At 44.1% G+C, this 18,288-nt stretch overlaps 1 protein-coding gene across 1 annotated transcript in view; it reads left to right on the top strand.

Moving 5' to 3' along the window:
* Positions 1-8,863: 8,863 nt before the first annotated feature.
* The window catches only part of CDH26 (cadherin 26), a 49,223-nt gene continuing 39,798 nt past the window's right edge, over positions 8,864-18,288 (top strand). The window contains exons 1-2 of the mRNA XM_069546348.1: positions 8,864-8,917; positions 18,039-18,112. Coding sequence (XP_069402449.1) covers positions 8,864-8,917; positions 18,039-18,112 — 128 coding nt within the window. The remainder of the gene's footprint in view (positions 8,918-18,038; positions 18,113-18,288) is intronic.

Genomic DNA, 18,288 nt, shown 5'->3' with positions numbered 1-18,288 from the left:
TCTTTAAAGGCAGGAGATGAAATTCCTCTAAGACGTGCTCCCTATATCAGGAGGAAAGCAACATATTTATCATCAGGGATGAGAAGTTGAGGCCGAGAGAATTCTACACAAACTTTATTTGTTCAAACGATACTCATCGTCTCATCTCCCCCCAGTTTCATCACTTTTCCACTTTGTTCAACCTAATATGAGAGCAAGGAAGTGTTGCCATTTCTCTGGGTCTTCATTCTGTATGAAGTCTTGTGTGTCATGTATTAATATTAAATAAACAGGTGTGCTTTTCTTCTGCTGAGCTGTCTCTTGTCAGTGTAGCTGTCAGGCCCAGTCAAAAAACACTGTAAGAGGGTGAAGGGGGGCAGAATCTGCCATCCCAAAATATGCCTCATTGGTGTGAGGATTGTTTTCTAGGCTGGTTATTTTTAAGAAACAGCAGATACTGGAGAGGCTCTGAAAACTGAGAAGTTATTTTTCAGTAAAAGACATTTAGATTTGTAAGGGAAATCTCCATTTGTAAGGGTGACGTCCTGTCTGTACCTGTAAGAGGGGGATGGACTAAATCTAGAAATCTCAGAAATTCCTATTCATCTTATCAACTCTGATCATATTAAAGTGAAAGTGAAGTCGCTCAGTCGTGTCCAACTCTTTGCGACCCCATAGACTGTAGTCTACCACACTCCTCCGTCCATGGGATTTTCCAGGCAAGGGTACTAGAGTGGGTTGCCATTTCCTTCTCCAGAGGATCTTCCTGACCCAGGGATCGAATCCAGGTCTCCCGCATTGTAGGCAGACGCTTTACCATCTGAGCCACCAGGGAAGGATCATATTAAGGCAGGAGTTAAATCTGAGCAAAATGGCTGTCTGGGGAGGCCTTACAAATACCTGTGAAAAGAAGAGAGGCGAAAAGCAAAGGAGAAAAGGAAAGATATAAGAATCTGAATGCAGAGTTCCAAAGAATAGCAAGAAGAGATAAGAAAGCCTTCTTCAGTGATCAATGCAAAGAAATAGAGGAAAACAACAGAATGGGAAAGACTAGAGATCTCTTTAAGAAAATTAGAGATACCAAGGGAACATTTCATGCAAAGATGGGCTCGATAAAGGACAGAAATGGTATGGACCTAACAGAAGCAGAAGATATTAAGAAGAGGTGGCAAGAATACAAAGAACTGTACAAAAAAGATCTTCACGACCAAGATAATCATGATGATGTGATCACTAATCTAGAGCCAGACATCTTGGAATGTGAAGTCAAGTGGGCCTTAGAAAGCATCACTACGACCAAAGCTAGTGGAGGTGATGGAATTCCAGTTGAGCTGTTTCAAATCCTGAAAGATGATGCTGTGAAAGTGCTGCACTCAATATGCCAGCAAATTTGGAAAACTCAGCAGTGGCCACAGGACTGGAAAAGGTCAGTTTTCATTCCAATCCCTAAGAAAGGCAATGCCAAAGAATGCTCAAACTACCACACAATTGCACTCGTCTCACATGCTAGTAAAGTAATGCTCAAAATTCTCCAAGCCAGGCTTCAGCAATATGTGAACCGTGAACTCCCTGATGTTCAAGTTGGTTTTAGAAAAGGCAGATGAACCAGAGATTAAATTGCCAACATCCGCTGGATCATGGAAAAAGCAAGACAGTTCCAGAAAAACATCTATTTCTGCTTTATTGACTATGCCAAAGCCTTTGACTGTGTGGATCACAATAAACTGTGGAAAATTCTGAAAGTGATGGGAATACCAGACCACCTAACCTGCCTCTTGAGAAATCTGTACGCAGGTCAGCAAGCAACAGTTAGAACTGGACATGGAACAACAGACTGGTTCCAAATAGGAAAAGGAGTACGTCAAGGTTGTATATTGTCACCCTGCTTATTTAACTTCCATGCAGAGTACATCATGAGAAATGCTGGGCTGGAAGAAACACAAGCTGGAATCAAGATTGCCAGGAGAAATATCAATCACCTCAGATATGCAGAAGACACCACCCTTATGGCAGAAAGTGAAGAAGAAATAAAGAGCCTCTTGATGAAAGTGAAAGAGGAGAGCGGAAAAGTTGGCTTAAAGCTCAACATTCAGAAAACGAAGATCGTGGCATCCGGTCCCATCACTTCATGGGAAATAGATGGGGAAACAGTGGAAACAGTGTCAGACTTTATTTTTTCTGGCTCCAAAATCACTGCAGATGGTGAATGCAGCCATGAAATTAAAAGACGCTTACTCCTTGGAAGAAAAGTTATGACCAACCTAGATAGTATATTCAAAAGCAGAAACGTTACTTTGCCGACTAAGGTCCGTCTAGTCAAGGCTATGGTTTTTCCTGCGGTCATGTATGGATGTGAGAGTTGGACTGTGAAGAAGGCTGAGTGCTGAAGAATTGATGCTTTTGAACTGTGGTGTTGGAGAAGACTCTTGAGAGTCCCTTGGACTGCAAGGAGATCCAACCAGTCCATTCTGAAGGAGATCAACCCTCGGATTTCTTTGGAAGGAATGATGCTAAAGCTGAAACTCCAGTACTTTGGCCACCTCATGCGAAGAGCTGACTTATTGGAAAAGACTCTGATGCTGGGAGGGATTGGGGGCAGGAGGAGAAGGGGACGACCGAGGATGAGATGGCTGGATGGCATCACGGACTCAATGGACGTGAGTCTGAGTGAACTCCGGGAGATGGGGATGGACAGGGAGGCCTGGCTGCTGCGATTCATAGGGTTGCAAAGAATCGGACACGACTGAGCGACTGAACTGAAGTGAACTGACTGAACAACTATACTCTCATTTTCTGTGCTTTTCCTGACAACCTCCTGTCACTCGCTCCCCCAAACCCAAACGTCCTTTTTCCTCTTGGGCTGGAGATGTTATTTCTGGCAGTTCGGTCTTTTCTGGGAGTTCCTCAGTTTTCCTGAGTCTCTCCCATGTGTACAGGGGACACACAGGTTACTAAACTTCTGTTGATTTTTCTCTTGTTAATCTGTCTTTTATTACAGGGGATCTCAGCCAACACACTAAAAGGGCAGGGGAAACATGATCTTTCCTTCCCGATGAGGGTAAAGGTAAACGTTGACCTCCAGAATCAGAGGCTGCGTTTTAAGATCTCTGGAGGTTAAAGTCTGAGAAGCTCACCTTTACAACACTTCAAGTCTACGAGGTTGAACCGGCTGCTGTCACAGCATTCCACCTGCCGGACCGGTCCCCTCTGTGCTCTGGCCACAAAGGCTTCTGCTTCTTCGCCTCTCTCTGCTTTCTCGAGGGTTTAAAGGCACCTAGCTGGCTCTTTACCTCCAGAATAGGTCTCTCGTCAGTCATCAAAACAGAAGGAAATTTTGCAACCACATGGATGGACCTGAAGGGCATTGTGCTAAGGGAAATAAGTCAGATAGAGAAAGAGAAATATTGTATGATTTCAGTTATATGTGGAATCTAATATAATCAACTCGTGACTATAACAACAACAACAAAAGAAGCAGAATCGCAGATACAGAGAGCAATCTAGTGCTTACCAGTGGGGAAAGGGGCAGTACAGGGGTGGAGGATTAAGAGGTACAAACTGTTATGTATCAAATAAGCTACAAGGATATATGTACAGCATACGGACTACAGCCCACCAGGATATGCTGCCCACAGAATTTTCCAGGCAAGAATACTGGAGTGGGCTGCCATTATTTTCTCCAGGCCATCTTCTTGACCCAGGGATGGAGCCCAAGTCTCTTACGTCTCCTGTATTGTCAGGGTTCTTTACCACTAGTGTTATCTGGGAAAGCATTTAGGGAATATAGCCAGTATTTTACAATAACTGCAAATGGAATAAAATCTTTAGAAACTGTGAATCATCTGTGACTTATTTGTATTGCACATCAATTATACTTCAATAAAAAATACAGTAGGGCACAAATCTGAAGCATTATGGCTCTGATGACCTAGGCCACAGGTGAATATGAAGGAGTGGAGGTTTCTCAGAACATGTCCACCTTGAGTATGTTTTTCTTACATCCACACTCCTCTGTTTTTAAACTTCAGGTGTGGAGAACTCACCCTGCCCCCAGCTGATTTTTTTTTTTTCCCCCACATACTTCATTCAATACTCCAGCCAAGTCTGGAAGGGTCATCACTGCCTTTTTAAGGGTCACCAAGTTTTTCCTCTAATCTCTCTAGAGATGTTCACCTTAATAAAGTAAAGGGAAAGAAAAGACTTGGCTTTTTTTCTGTGTTGTTCCAATTTTCTCAGTACTGCAATGAAATGCGTTTTGCTAATAGGTCTTCTGCAATATAAAGAAATGAGGGCTTCCCTGCTGGCTCAGATGGTAAAGAATCCGCCTGCAATGCAGGAGACCTGGGTTTGATCCCTGGGTGGGGAAGATCCCCTGGAGAAGGGAATGGCAACACTCCAGTATTCTTGCCTGGAGAATCCCATGGACAGAGGAGCCTGATGGGCTGCAGTTCGTGGGGTCACAAAGAGTCGGACACGACTAAGTGACTAACACACACACACAATGATTAAATGAATGATCCACCAAGTTTAATTGAAATATATTCTAATTTTAAAAGAAGCATATATTTTTACCTCAAGAGGATGATTTTGATGTGGGAAGACAAAGTAAGCAGCCTCAAATCTTTCTTTTTATCTCCCTTCTTCTTCCCCCTCAAAGCACAGAAAAATCCACGTACATAAACAACTCAAGAAAGAGCTTGGTAACTCCACTATCAATATTATTAGTATTAGACTATACTTGCAAAAAGTGAAATACACTCCAATCTGTTGTATTTGACAGCATTTCCCTCCCCTATTGCTCATCTACAATGATTAGCGGAACAAATAGGGATAAGAAATTAAAACCTCTCAAAGGAAATTTTCCAACCCGTTCTTGGGGGAGGACTTGGAGTACTGAAACATAAGGAACCACTTCTGATCAACCTGAGTGACTTGAGTCACTGAAAATAGATCCAGAAATACAAATGAAGGGTTATTTTATTCTGATGTGAAATCTAACACACATTAGGTGTGTTGGCTCATACTCGTGTTAGACACTGGGCTACAAGTAGATGCACAATATTGATGTTGGGGTAAAATGACACAATAACTTGGATTTGTTACTGCTGGAGTCAAAGTCACTTAATGATTTTCCTCCTAACACTGTATTATAAAAAAATCTTGAATGTACGGAAAAGTTGAAAACCGTGCCGGAAACACCCACAAGCTTAGTACCCAGGTCCCAGGTCCTGTCTGTTCGTCCTTGGCCTGACCGTCCTCTTCTAGGAGCCTGGCTAGCCCCAGTTTCTGTGTCCCTGGTCTCTCTCCGGAGCCTCCATGTAGTTGCTGTTTTACATGTTGTTGAAAGGGGATCATTCCTCAAGATAGGGAATGATCTGGGCTTATGTGAACCACCTCCTTATTTCTCTAAGCACAGCTCTTCCTTGGGTTGTTTTGTTCCTTGGAGGCTATTCTCAGAAGTTAAGCTTTTTGCATCACTGTGAAGAAATGGACTATTCCCTCTTCTCTCCAGCTCTCACCAACACAGGAGGGTGTGGCTGGGGTGGTCCCCCTCGGACACCTCCCCCCACCCTTCTTTGTCCAGGTGGTCACTGAGGTTGGCTCCCCTCTGTAGAGAGAGCATCTAAATGTCGCCGTGCCTGGGGGATGTCCTCCACCTGCCCGCAGCAGCATCCCTCTGGGGAGGCAGGAAGAAGGCTGGTAACAGATCATTGCCTGTCTTCAGTGTAGACTTGACCCACAGGAGAAACTGTCTCCTCGCCATGCCAGATGGAGGAAGGGATGGATACCACTTTTGTGGTATCCTTCTCTGAGTCCTGCTATCCACCACAAGGCCCTCATCTCAGCTGGGCACAGGGCCACTGACCAAGCAGAAGTCAGAGTTGGGGAGGCGGGGACCCTCCTATGAGACCAGTCATTCTCAGGAAGCTCCGGTCACATTCACTGGAGAAATCCACACCCTCCCACCCCTCCATCCCTCCACCCCCCTCTACCCCAGACTCCCACCCCTCCTCACGGGCCCCTCCACTTTCTGAGGTGGAAAGAAAGCATCTCATGTGTCTGCAGCAGGGAGGGTGGGACCAGCCCTCAGTGCAATTGAGGCCCAAGGAGGCCAGCTGACTCCGCCACTGACTCCTGCCCGGTGGGCGGGGCTAGACCAAGAGACTGGGCTGCAATGCAGGCTGGGGGTGAGAAGGTTGGTCCTGCCATTCAAGGGACGCCAGAGGTGTCTGGTCCTGACTCTTGGTGTCTCTTTAGAATGTCATGAATTGACTGCTTCTTTACTTTCAATGAAGGGCTCTACTCACCGCTTTCTGGGCAAGTAGAAAATGGAAAATGGAAAATGAACCTGATTCGGTTGTCTTGACTGACAACTCTGAAAATGCAACTCACTACATACCTGTGCCCGGCATTTTCAGGAACCTGAAGGACAAAGATAATTCAAGACAAAAGTAATCCTTGCTTAGTAGCAGTCATGATGCATTTATATTATTAAAAAATTTATATTATACTGAGAACTTGAAGTGGGTTGGGCTCCCCTCGATGCCCAAGGTGAGAATGTAGAGTAGAATGTCGAATGTAGGAAATTAATTCTCATCCTGACCTTCCTTTTAATCAAGTGACTTTGATCTCACCATCACTTTCTTCGTTTAGGCTTTCATTGAGCTGGGAGCTGCCACCTTGTGGCCATAAGGTATTACTGCACTTCTAAGAACGCAGGAACACCGACATCTCCTTCGGAATCGTGGATACACAGAACAGAAAGAGAAACGACATCTTGAAGCTCCGACTCACCTAAGACGTGAGGCAGGTGAAGCCTGGAGTCACCAGCTGAGTAAGTTACACAGCCTGAGAAGGCCTGTCTTGTGGCAAACTGGCTTCTTGTTCAGTTTTAAATGTTTGAGAGTATTGAAATTTTGGCTGTTTTTAATATATTCAGCTCAGTTCAGTAGCTCAGTTGTGTCCGACTCTTTGCGACCCCATGAATCGCAGCACTCCAGGCCTCCCTGTCCATCATTAAAATACCAATTTTTTACAACTTAAAGCAAATATAAAAGTGGAATCCTTTGCTCACATTCCCTGGCCCCTCTCTGGATCTCTGCAGGCCAACAGTTTATTTTTTCTTTTTAATTTTTATTTATCTTTCAATTGAAGGAAAATTGCTTTACAAGGTTGTGTTGGTTTCTGCCTTTTTAAAAGCTTTTTTTAATTGGAGGGAAATTGCTTTATACACTGTCTTTCTTGATCAACATTATCAGCCCCAGTATTAGGGGTGTACAACATGCATCTCTCACAAACATTCCGCATGGCTTAGCTTACTTACCTGATCTGTAAGTTCTGAATTCATGACTCTAACAAGTTTTTCAACTGACTTCAGTTCAGTTGCTTGGTTGTGTCCGACTCTTTGCGACCCCATGAACTGCAGCACGCCAGGCCTCCCTGTCCATCACCAACTCCCGGAGTTTACCCAAACTCATGTCCATCGAGTCGGTGATGCCATCCAACCATGTCACCCTCTGTCGTCCCCTTCTCGTGCCCTCCCTTCTGCCCTCAATCTTTCCCAGCATCAGGGTCTTTCCAAATGAGTCAGCCCTTCGCATCAGGTGGCCAATAGATTTACATGGAATAAAAATATCCATCTTGAAAGTAAATGAAGATTTATTTATTCAAAGTTGTAAATTTGATCATTATTATTCTGCTTCTTTAAAAAAATTATTTCTTTATTTTAATTGGAGGATGGATAATTACAATATTGTGATGGGTTTTGCCGTACATCAGTATGAATTGGCCATAGGTATACATGTGTCCTGAACACTCCTCCCACTCTCCTCCCCACTGGAGGAAATGTACAGGAAATATAGAAAGGTTTAAAAATTGCATTACTTACTCCTTTTAGTAACAAACAACTTGGATTCAGATTATAAACAATTCAAATTAAAAAGTGCAGCAACCTGTCACAGAGCCATGAAAATACATTAAGACAAGGTAAATATTATCTTTTATTTCACCTCTTGAAGAACTGTTTAGTGTTTTCAACAAGGTGATGTGATCACAGGTAATACGTTAAGGTAATGAGGACTAATGAGTGTTAGATCTTGTTTTCCACTTATTCATTGCAGCCTGAAGTATTGGTATGTTAGAACCTCAACTTGTCTTTTTTCCAGAATCCTAATGTAAAGGCCCCAGGTCGGTACAGAGACCCTCCCACAGGGAGCCTCTTTCCCATCCCTCCTCCCTCTTTCTTTCATCTCAGAATCAAAAAGGCAGGTTCATCTAAACGTAAAGGAGATTTTGGTGAAGTCTATGAACCCCAGAACCTCAAGAAATGATTGGGATAAAGATGGTTAATGCTTTGGAAGGTAAAATTATACTTTTCTCTTTTTTTTCGTCTCTTAATAAAGTTATTCTTTTTTGGAGTCCTTTTCCAGTTCTTTGATTTCAAGCAATAGAGCCTATAAGGAAATGAGCATTAAAATACTCTGCTACAAGGAAGAGATCAGTAGGCATTCCACTGATTTTGGAACCAAAAACAAAGAAACCAAACCCCTATTTCCCCATAGATACTGGCTTCACCCTCCTCTGACTGAGCCCTGGTCTCCTGGGGTCAGACGCCTGCTGTGCGTATCGCTGGGGCAGTTTTATTTCCCCCACTCCCTTCCTGAGAATTCTGCCTGTGGTTAATGAGGCCAAAGGCTAAGCCTCAGCCTCCCATCCCACCCCTGATAAATACAAGAATGCTCGGGAGGAGGGATGGGAAGAGTTGAGAGAGTGTCTGTGACGAGGTGACCAGACGGTGATAGGAGAAGAGAGCCTGCTGGGAAGGACGGGCCCACAGCCAGGAGGACTTGCCATGCCCGTGGGCTGTGGGTGCTCACCAGGCGGCATGCGCTGCAGGGTTCACCCCGCGCTGCTGCTGCTCCTCGCGCTCCTGATGCTGGTGAGCAGGGACTGGTACCCACAACGTGGGGTTTACCTGCTGGGGACCGGGAGCTGACCGCACAGCTCCAGCTGGCTCTGCCTGTTCAAGGGTGGGGGAACGGGGCTGAGTGTGATGCCCTGCAGCTGCGGGCGGGGGTGGGGGGGTTGGGAGCTTTAGTACTTTCTTTAGGGAAAGAAGAGGGGTTCCAGAATTAACACCAAGGAGGGATTTGGCAGAGTAGTGGGAACAGGCTAAGACTGGTTTATATAGGATACATACGTTTAGATTTGTATCAATGCGTTTCCTAAGGACATTTCTTTTCACTTTACATAAGACTGAAAAAATCTCAATTGTGTATGTCGAAGAGGGTTTGAGCAAACCCATGGGGGTGGGAGGGCTAAATCCCCCTGCCTCCCCACCCTCTGCCCCTCACCAGTTGCCATGGCTCAACTTGGAAACAAACAGTAGAATCAAGATGGAAATGTCTGGGCTTGTTGCTTGTACTTACCGTGGACAGAGTTTAGGCTGCATCTGCCTGTGGGGCATGGCCGCTCTGCTCAGCCCGCTTTCCTCAGACAGAGAGGGAGAGCCATGGGGCTCTGGCACTGCTCCTGGGTTTTCCCTTATAAACCCGGCCAGGGCAGAGGCAGGAGGCCCTGCAGTGGGTGGGGGTCAGGATGGTGGGTCTGCACTGCATCGTAACCTGGCTTGGCACCTGGGCTGTTGCTTGGCCTCGGTCCTCACCTTGGTTCAAGCTTGACTCTTCTCAGATGCTGCGAGAGTCCCAGTGCCCAGAGGCCACTCACCCCTGGATTCAGCAGAGCTGATCTGGGGATGCGGCCTGGGCATCTGGGTTTTCAAGGCTCTACCTTCATCTTGTTAAGCCTCATTGCCTCCATCTGAAAATGGAGCTACTGCAGGCACTTACTTGACCTGGGTGGCTGTGGGAGTCAATGAGGAAATGCAGAGGATCTTTTCTTGCTGTTCTCCGCGCCCTGATAGGACGGTTATTCTCTTCACTCAGTGCCTGGGCTGCGACTGTTGGTGGGCCACTTGTTCCGGGCCAGGTGCTTTCATAAGTGCTGGGTATTACTGTAAACAGAAGAGGAAACAAAAAGTCCCTAGTTGTCTGGCCAGCTCTGCTTCTGAAATTCGATGCCCTGTTCGCCACCCTTTGCTTAATGTTCAGAAATTTTTCTTGGCTACTTTGAAAAAAGTTTTAATTGGAGTATAGTTGCTTTACAGTGTTGCTACTTTCTGCTATATGGCAAAGAGAAAGAGCTAAATGTATACATTTAGGGGGGCATTTCATTCCTGTTCAGGTCACCACTGAGCACTGAGCAGAGTTCTCTGTGCCACCCAGTAAGTTCTCATTAATTATCTATTTTATACATAGTAGGAGAAGGCAATGGCACCCCACTCCAGTACTCTTGCCTGGAAAATCCCATGGACGGAGGAGCCTGGTGGGCTGCAGTCCATGGGGTCACTAAGAGTCACTAAGGGCACGACTTTCACTTTTCACTTTCATGCATTGGAAAAGGAAATGGCAACCCACTCCAGTGTTCTTGCCTGGAGAATCCCAGGGACGGGGGAGCCTGGTGGGCTGCCGTCTATGGGGCTGCACAGAGTCGGACACGACTGAAGCGACGGCAGTAGTAGTAGTGTGTGGATGTCAACCCCAGTCTCCCAATTCATCCCACCTCACACTTCTCCCCTTGGTGTCCATACATTTGTTCACTATGTCTCTGTCTCTATCTCTGCTTTGCAAATAGGTTCTTCTGCACCATTTTTCTAGATTCCACATACATGCATAATATATGACATTTGTTTTTTTCTTTCTGACCGCTCCTAGTAGAACTCTGTTTCAGTAGCCCACATTAGCCTGGATTTGGATATGTCACAAATCAAACCTTGTTCCCATCTTTCTCTTACTCTTGCTCCTACCCCTAACTGAACTCATTAGAAAACAGAGCTGTCTGTTTCTCATTTCTGCGTGTTAGCACAGAGCCCAGGCAGGTTAATTCATGACTGAGGGTGTGGTGGGTGGGGTGGGCAGTGGGCAGCAGGGCTGGACTGTGGGTAGCAATTCAGTGTTTGGTGGAAGCAACTATATATAGATTCCGGGGATCAAGGCCAAGGGAGATAATGGGATAAACAAGTGTTCCGTGGTTTTGAGCAATCTGTACTCTGGACCCTCAATTGGAGAAGACCTTTGTGTCCAAGAGGTGCCCAATTTTTTGCTGAATTGGCTATAAGTAACCTATTCCTTTCAGCCCCTATCTTCTCCCACCTACACTGACTTTTAACCACTGATGATATGCAAATAAGGCACCCACTACCCCTCCCTTGACCTCCAGATTTAAAACTGGTACCCATTCTGCTGAAGAGCTGAGATATCTACAACAGTGTTCTCCCCAAATCTCCACCTTCACGTTGTCATCCTGACATGAAGCAAAGAACAAAGTTGCAACTCTGCTGCGGGTCTTTGTTCCAAATCCCATGACAAGCCGCAGAAGCAGGGTCCTATCCCCCTCTTTGCCATTTCCAGCCCTGAGAGCTTGCACACCCTCGGCTTTGGGCTGGGGCAGCTTCTAGAACCTGAGAGGAGGGAGGGTTTGAGAATGAAGTTAGACAACAATGTCTGTTATGGTTGGTAGGTTGTTGTTGCTATTTAATCTGGGAAATTCTGAGTTGAGTTATTGTTAAAAAGTATGTTAGCCTGTATGATCTGCCCGATTAATTCACTCAAACCCCTCATTCAAGAACAAGAGTCAGTGGATTGCAAGACATGAGGAATTGTGTGGTCAGAGGTGATGCTGAGCCCTCAGCAGAGACTGGGTGGCCAGACTCTGTCCTAAGAATCCTGGGAACTCTGTTTGCTGCTGCCCCATGCTGAATCTGCACTTGTAAAGGATCAGCCAAGCTTCTGTATGCAGAGACTGTTTGGACCACATACTCGTCTCCAAGGGCTGCCATAACAAAGGACAAACTGGTGGCTTAAAGCAAGTTAAATGTACAGCATGGTGGCTCTAGTTCATAAGACCATATGCATATATAAAATTCATTAACAGAGTAGAATGTAGAAGTTCTCATCACAAGAAAAAATATCTGTTACTATAAATGGTGACAGATATTAAGTAGACTTATTGTGATGTGGCTCAGATGGTAAAGAATCTGCCTGCAAAGGAGCAGACGTGGGTTTCATTCCTGGGTGGGGAAGATCCCCTGGAGAAGGGAATGGCCACCCACTCCAGTATTCTTGCCTGGAGAATCCCACAGACAGAGGAGCCCGGTGGGATACAGTCCATGGGGTCTCAAAGAGTCAGACATGACTGAGTGACTAATGTTTTCACTACTTTTCAATGTGATGATCATTTCGAAATACATACAAATATGGATTGAATCCTTGTACTGTTCTCATGAAAGGAATATAATGGTGTATGTCAATCATACCTCAGTAAAAAAGTTGTTCTTGAATTCAAATTTGCTGTCAACAGTGAAATATTTGCAGGAAACAATTATTTCCATATTGCCTTCTTAGTTCTTTCAGTTCAGTTCAGTTCAGTCGCTCAGTCGCTCAGACTCTTTGCAACTCCATGAATCGCAGCACGCCAGGCCTCCCTGTCCATCCCCATCTCCCGGAGTTCACTCAGACTCACGTCCATTGAGTCAGTGATGCCATCCAGCCATCTCATCCTCGGTCGTCCCCTTCTCCTCCTGCCCCCAATCCCTCCCAGCATCAGAGTCTTTTCCAATGAGTCAACTCTTCACATGAGGTGGCCAAAGTACTGGAGTTTCAGCTTCAGCATCATTCCCTCCAAAGAAATCCCAGGGTTGATCTCCTTCAGAATGGACTGGTTGGATCTCCTTGCAGTCCAAGGGACTCTCAAGAGTCTTCTCCAATACCACAGTTCAAAAGCACCAATTCTTCAGCACTCAGCCTTCTTCACAGTCCAACTCTCACATCCATACATGACCACAGGAAAAACCAAAGCCTTGACTAGACGGACCTTAGTCAGCAAAATAATGTCTCTGCTTTTGAATATACTATCTAGGTTCTTCTATAAACACAAAGCCTTTATTTACTCAGATAACTTCTTCCCTGAGGCAGCCACGGCTACTCAGCCAGGCCAGCACAATGCCCGTGACATTCCCTCAAGTCCAGCAGCACCTTTCAAGTGATAGGCAGGTTGGATCTTGCAATGACTGCCCACCTGCCACACTCCCATGAAACAGTCAGGTGGACACTGCAGCTGGAGACACACTTTGAGAACATTTTTCTCCCCCACTGAATTATAGGAAGCATTATGGAAATCATTTGAACGGCATCCTGTTTGGACAAACAACCTAAAATTGTCAAGGATGGGAAATAGAATAAGCATACTTAACAAGATCATTTTGGCAAGTGTAACCATTTTCCAGTCTCTCTGCCTTACCCAGACAAGATGATGCAAGTTAATTCTAAGCTGTGCACCAGAGGAGAAGTAATACATGTGTACATTCAGGATGTGAAATTTCAGGCATCTCTGGGTGAAGAAATACACTATCTCAGGCCTCTTTTCCAGCTCTCCAGCCACTCCCACGTGACTGTCAGCTGTGCCCTTATGTGTCATCCTAGGAAAATGAACCTAGAGCTTTCTGACTGAAAGGGCCTTAAAGATACCTTGCTTCACACCCTTGCTCACAAAAGGGGAAACTGAGGCCAGAGAGGATACAAAACCTTAAGGTATTCTTTGTTCATGACCTGGGCCACCTGGAAATACACCTGTTTTAGAAACGGGATGAATTTTTTCATGCTGTTCCAGGACTGCAATTTTCTACTTGTTAAAACTACACACCTGGTTGTGTTAGTTGCTCAGTCGTGTCTGACTCTTTGTGATCCCATGGATTGTAGCCTGCCAGGCTCCTCTGTCCATAGACAGAGGCAAGAATACTGGAATGCGTAGCCATTCCCTTCTCCAGGAGATCTTCCTGACACAGGGAATGAGCCCAGGTCTCCCACACTGTAGACACATTAATTACCCTCTGAGCCACCAGGGAAGCTTCACACACCTGGTTGGACCCTTCATTTAAAATTAGTTACATTAATCAAGAAGCAGTTATATGAATAAATCAATATTTGATATTTTGGAACGAAAGGAGTTAAAAAAAAACTTTGCCTTTAGGAAAAAAAGACAGAAATAGAGTCTGTGGCAGGAAACAAACATTACAGTTAAATTTGACGTTAACAAAACCAGATGATGCAATATCATCCCCACCCACCAGGAGGGTGGCCAACCACAAGAAGGGAAGATCTGAAGGATATTTCTTCATGCGCTATGACACCATTATCTAATACACAGTCCTTTATGCTGTGACAAGCTCTTGGCTAAGGTTACATCTTTACAGGTGGGGGCAGGGACGCGACCACAGTGAAGGATGTTTGGCAGGATCTAGGTGGGCTGGTGATGGCTCACCCTGTCCCCAGGAGATTTTAGGTATAAATCCTAGAGTGCTACTGTGCTGTGCTGTGCTGTGCTAAGGCATTTGAGTTGTGTCTAACTCCTTTTGACCCTATGGGCTGTAGCCCGCCAGGCTCCTCTGTCCGTGGGACTCTCCAGGCAAGAATACTGGAGTGGGTTGCCAGGCCCTCCTCCAGGGGATCTTCCTGATCCAGGGATCGAACCTGCATCTCTTATGTCTCCTGTATTGGCAGGCAGGTTTTCTACAACCTGGGAAGCCTCATACATCCTAGAGTAGCAGTTATCAAGCCTCTTACTCTCAGGATGCCTTTCCACTTGTAAACTTTAGGCAGAACCCAAAGAATTATTGTTTATGTGGTTATATCTACTGGTGCTCCCCATAATAGAAATTAAGACTGATTTTTTTTTTTTGGCTACACTATGCAGCTTGTGGGATTCTAGTTCCCTGTCCAGGGATCAAACCCAGGCCTCTTGCAGTAGAAGCACAGAGTCCTAATCACTGGACCACCAGGGAATTTCCAAGACTGGGAAATTTTAAATGTACTTCTCAATTCATTAAAGATACTGATTAAAATAGACAACTAACAAGGGCCTACTGCATAGCACAGGGAAAATATTCAATACCTTATAATAATCTATAATGTAAGAGAATATAAAAAAAGAATATGTATATATATAACTAAGTCATTTTACTGTACACCTGAAACTGATGCATTGTAAATCAATTATATTTCAAAATTTTTTTAATAACAATAAATTTTTAAAAGGTGTTTGGAATAAAATATTAACAGATAAACAAAAACTTACTGTCTAGCACAGGGAACTATATTCAACATCCTAATAAACCATAATGGAAAAGAATATGAAAAAGAATATATAGATATATATATAACTGAATCACTTTGCTATACAGCAAAAACGCAAATTTGTAAAGAGATAATAATAAATCCATTACAAACTAATATAAACCAAACATCTATGAAAAATTAATGTATTTTCCACATTTCCATTCAGGGTGAAGAATGGTACAATTTCATATTTTTGCAAATCTCTTGGCTGTCTGGCTTAAAAGCAGATACCTGGACTCTCCTCTCTGATTCTGAACTCAGTCTGTTGTAAATGCTGTTTGCTTCAAGTATATGAAGCAATTCTTATGGAAAGGGAGGAATATTTTTATAGCCTGGAACTGTGGGTACTCTTTTTGATGTCATGCCAGAATTTGACAAGTAGTCCATTTTTAACAGTCACTTGCCATGTGGAGCCTGAAAGCATGTTAATAACTTTCATTACTCTGTTCTATGAAAACCACTGGAGTCTCTTGAATTTTGAATAACTCCCACCTGTGTGTTATTTTGGACTGTGGTATCTTAATCAGTAGGAAACTCTTTGCTCACGGAGCTATGCAGTTCTTCCACGTTGACATATTTCATTCTAAAAAATCAAAAAGTCACATTCATTAATCTGTCCACCGATATCAGCAGAAAAATCTTTATGTGCTGGAAAGCTGTCAAGCTCAAGTTTTCCAAAGTTCTATTTTTTTGCTTGAAAGCTTAAAATTTATCATCGGCAACATGACACCGTCCATTGTTTTTCTTGAAATGATGGGCTGACTGTTCATTATCAAAGACCTGTCGATCAAGTAATCATTCCTGAACAGCCACGGTTGGTCAGTCATTCTTTTGGGGAAAATGCTGCTTCATTAAAAAAAAAAAAAAATTGTGGCCTGTTTAGCTGTCAACTGTGACAATCACACACGCGCTTTTCTCCGAGACAAACCTTCTACACCGATGGGCAGCACTGGGTTCATACCTCCATCTAGACACACAGAGTGTCTAAAAGATACACACGCAGGAGTGGCATGGGGTATAATTGACAGTGTTTCCTGCCGCATCCCTTCTCATTTCAACAACGAGGTGAATTTATCAATCATATCATTCTTAACTGAGACTGGCCCTTTTTCCACTTCCTTCATTTCTCCCTTCCTCCTTCAGTCTTCCCTCCCTCCCACCTTCCCTTATCCTTCCCTCCTTTCCTCTTTCCTGCCTGTACGTGGTGATGAAGCATGTGAGACTATCAGAGGAGTTTATGTCATGGTCTCCAATGGTCCTAAGGCACCAGCATTTTTAAATATAAATTTATTTATTTTAATTGGAGGTTAACTACTTTACAATATTTTTATCACCAATACTTGCTACCATCAGTGCAAATGTCACACAGAGAAATAGACAAGTAGTGTCTTCGATTATTATAAATGTGTTTGGCCTTGTGGAGTCTCTGATAAGGTCAGGGACCCCGGCGAAACAAACTGAAAACTGTCCTCCAGAGAAATTTTCTTTATGTATAGTCTATAACCACAGCATCACTGTGTATGTGTGATAACAAACAACTGGAAGTAACGTAAATGGCCATCATTGGAGAATGACAAATTGTCCCCTTTTCATATAGTTAAAAGTTATATGGTAGTGAAAATGAAGGAGGTAGAAATATGAGTGTCAGTGCACACGCACGCATACATGCACACATATACACAAACATACAGGCACACGTGTTTTGTGTTGGTTTGACATGCATTGCATAGCTTGTCTCTTTCAAGTTCAACACTCTTACTGTTCACGTGTGGAGATTTTTCCAGAGGGGGAATGTTGTTGAAAAACTGATAAAATAATTATCAAGTCTTCCCAGATGGGAAGGAACCTATCTGCCAACATAGGAGACATAGGAGACAGGGGTTCAACCTCTGGGTTGGGAAGATCTCCTGGAGGAGGGCATGGCAACTCACTCCAGTATTCTTGCTCAGAGAATCCATGGACAGAGGAGCCTGGTGGACTACATTCTATAGCATCACAAAGAGCTGGACACAACTGACGCAACTTAGCATAGCATATCATAATTATCGATGCAAATCATTATGTAACTGTAAAGTACCAAATCCCCTAGTTTTGTTATTTTATGATAAAGTCTAAAAATAAGGGATAAGTCTACGAATAAGGGAAAAATAAAAAACCTAAATAAAAGTCCACTTGAATCCCACCACCAATTAACATTTCGTGCTATTTTACATGTGCACGTATAAATACACTTGGCTAACCCTGAACAGACAGTTTGACTTCCCACTTATTGTGTTATGCTCACATAACAGTAGCAGGTAGGGCTTTAAATGTCCCTACCATTGGTAACACTAGATCAGAATTTTCTGGTTACTTCTCTTACAGTCACAGAAGGAAAATGGCAATTTTGAATTGAGATGTCAAGAGCAAGAAATTAGTTATCAAAACCAAAAGCAGTTCCTTTTTTTCTCTGCTCTAATTCTAGAAGATTTGTGTGACTTCAGGCAGGGTCTACCTGGTTCTGCTAAGTACTGCTGCTGCTGCTGCTAAGTCGCTTCAGTCATGTCCGACTGTGCAACCCCATAGACAGCAGCCCACCAGGCTCCCCCATCCCTGGGATTCTCCAGGCAAGAACACTGGAGTGGGTTGCCATTTCCTTCTCCAATGCATGAAAGTGAAAAGTGAAAGTGAAGTCGCTCAGTCATGTCCGACTCTTCGAGATCCCATGGACTGCAGCCCACCAGGCTCCTCCATGGGATTTTCTGGGCAAGAGTACTGGAGTGGGGTGCCAGTGCCTTCTCCATCTGCTAAGTACACTCCTTGCTAATTAATGTCATTTTTATTTTTAAGGTCAGCACTGTCAACAGCACCCGGCAAGAAAATGATGATCTTACTAATCAAACAAAGGTGGGGTTTGGAATTCAGTTTTTCAATAAACCAAGTGAGATTGTACTTTACTTAGAGGCTGCCTTGCAACTTTGAGTTTTTTAGTGCCCTGTCAATATTCAGTTGCCACAAAATAGATGAGTAACTAGGTGTGGCCTTTTAGAATCTTGAAGGACTGTGGAGACTTGCAGAGGATGCCTTTATGTCTAATTAA

The sequence above is a fragment of the Ovis canadensis genome, chromosome 13 (genome assembly GCF_042477335.2).
Source record: "Ovis canadensis isolate MfBH-ARS-UI-01 breed Bighorn chromosome 13, ARS-UI_OviCan_v2, whole genome shotgun sequence".
Lineage (NCBI taxonomy): Eukaryota > Metazoa > Chordata > Mammalia > Artiodactyla > Bovidae > Ovis > Ovis canadensis.
This window is presented reverse-complemented; position numbering and strand designations above follow the sequence as displayed.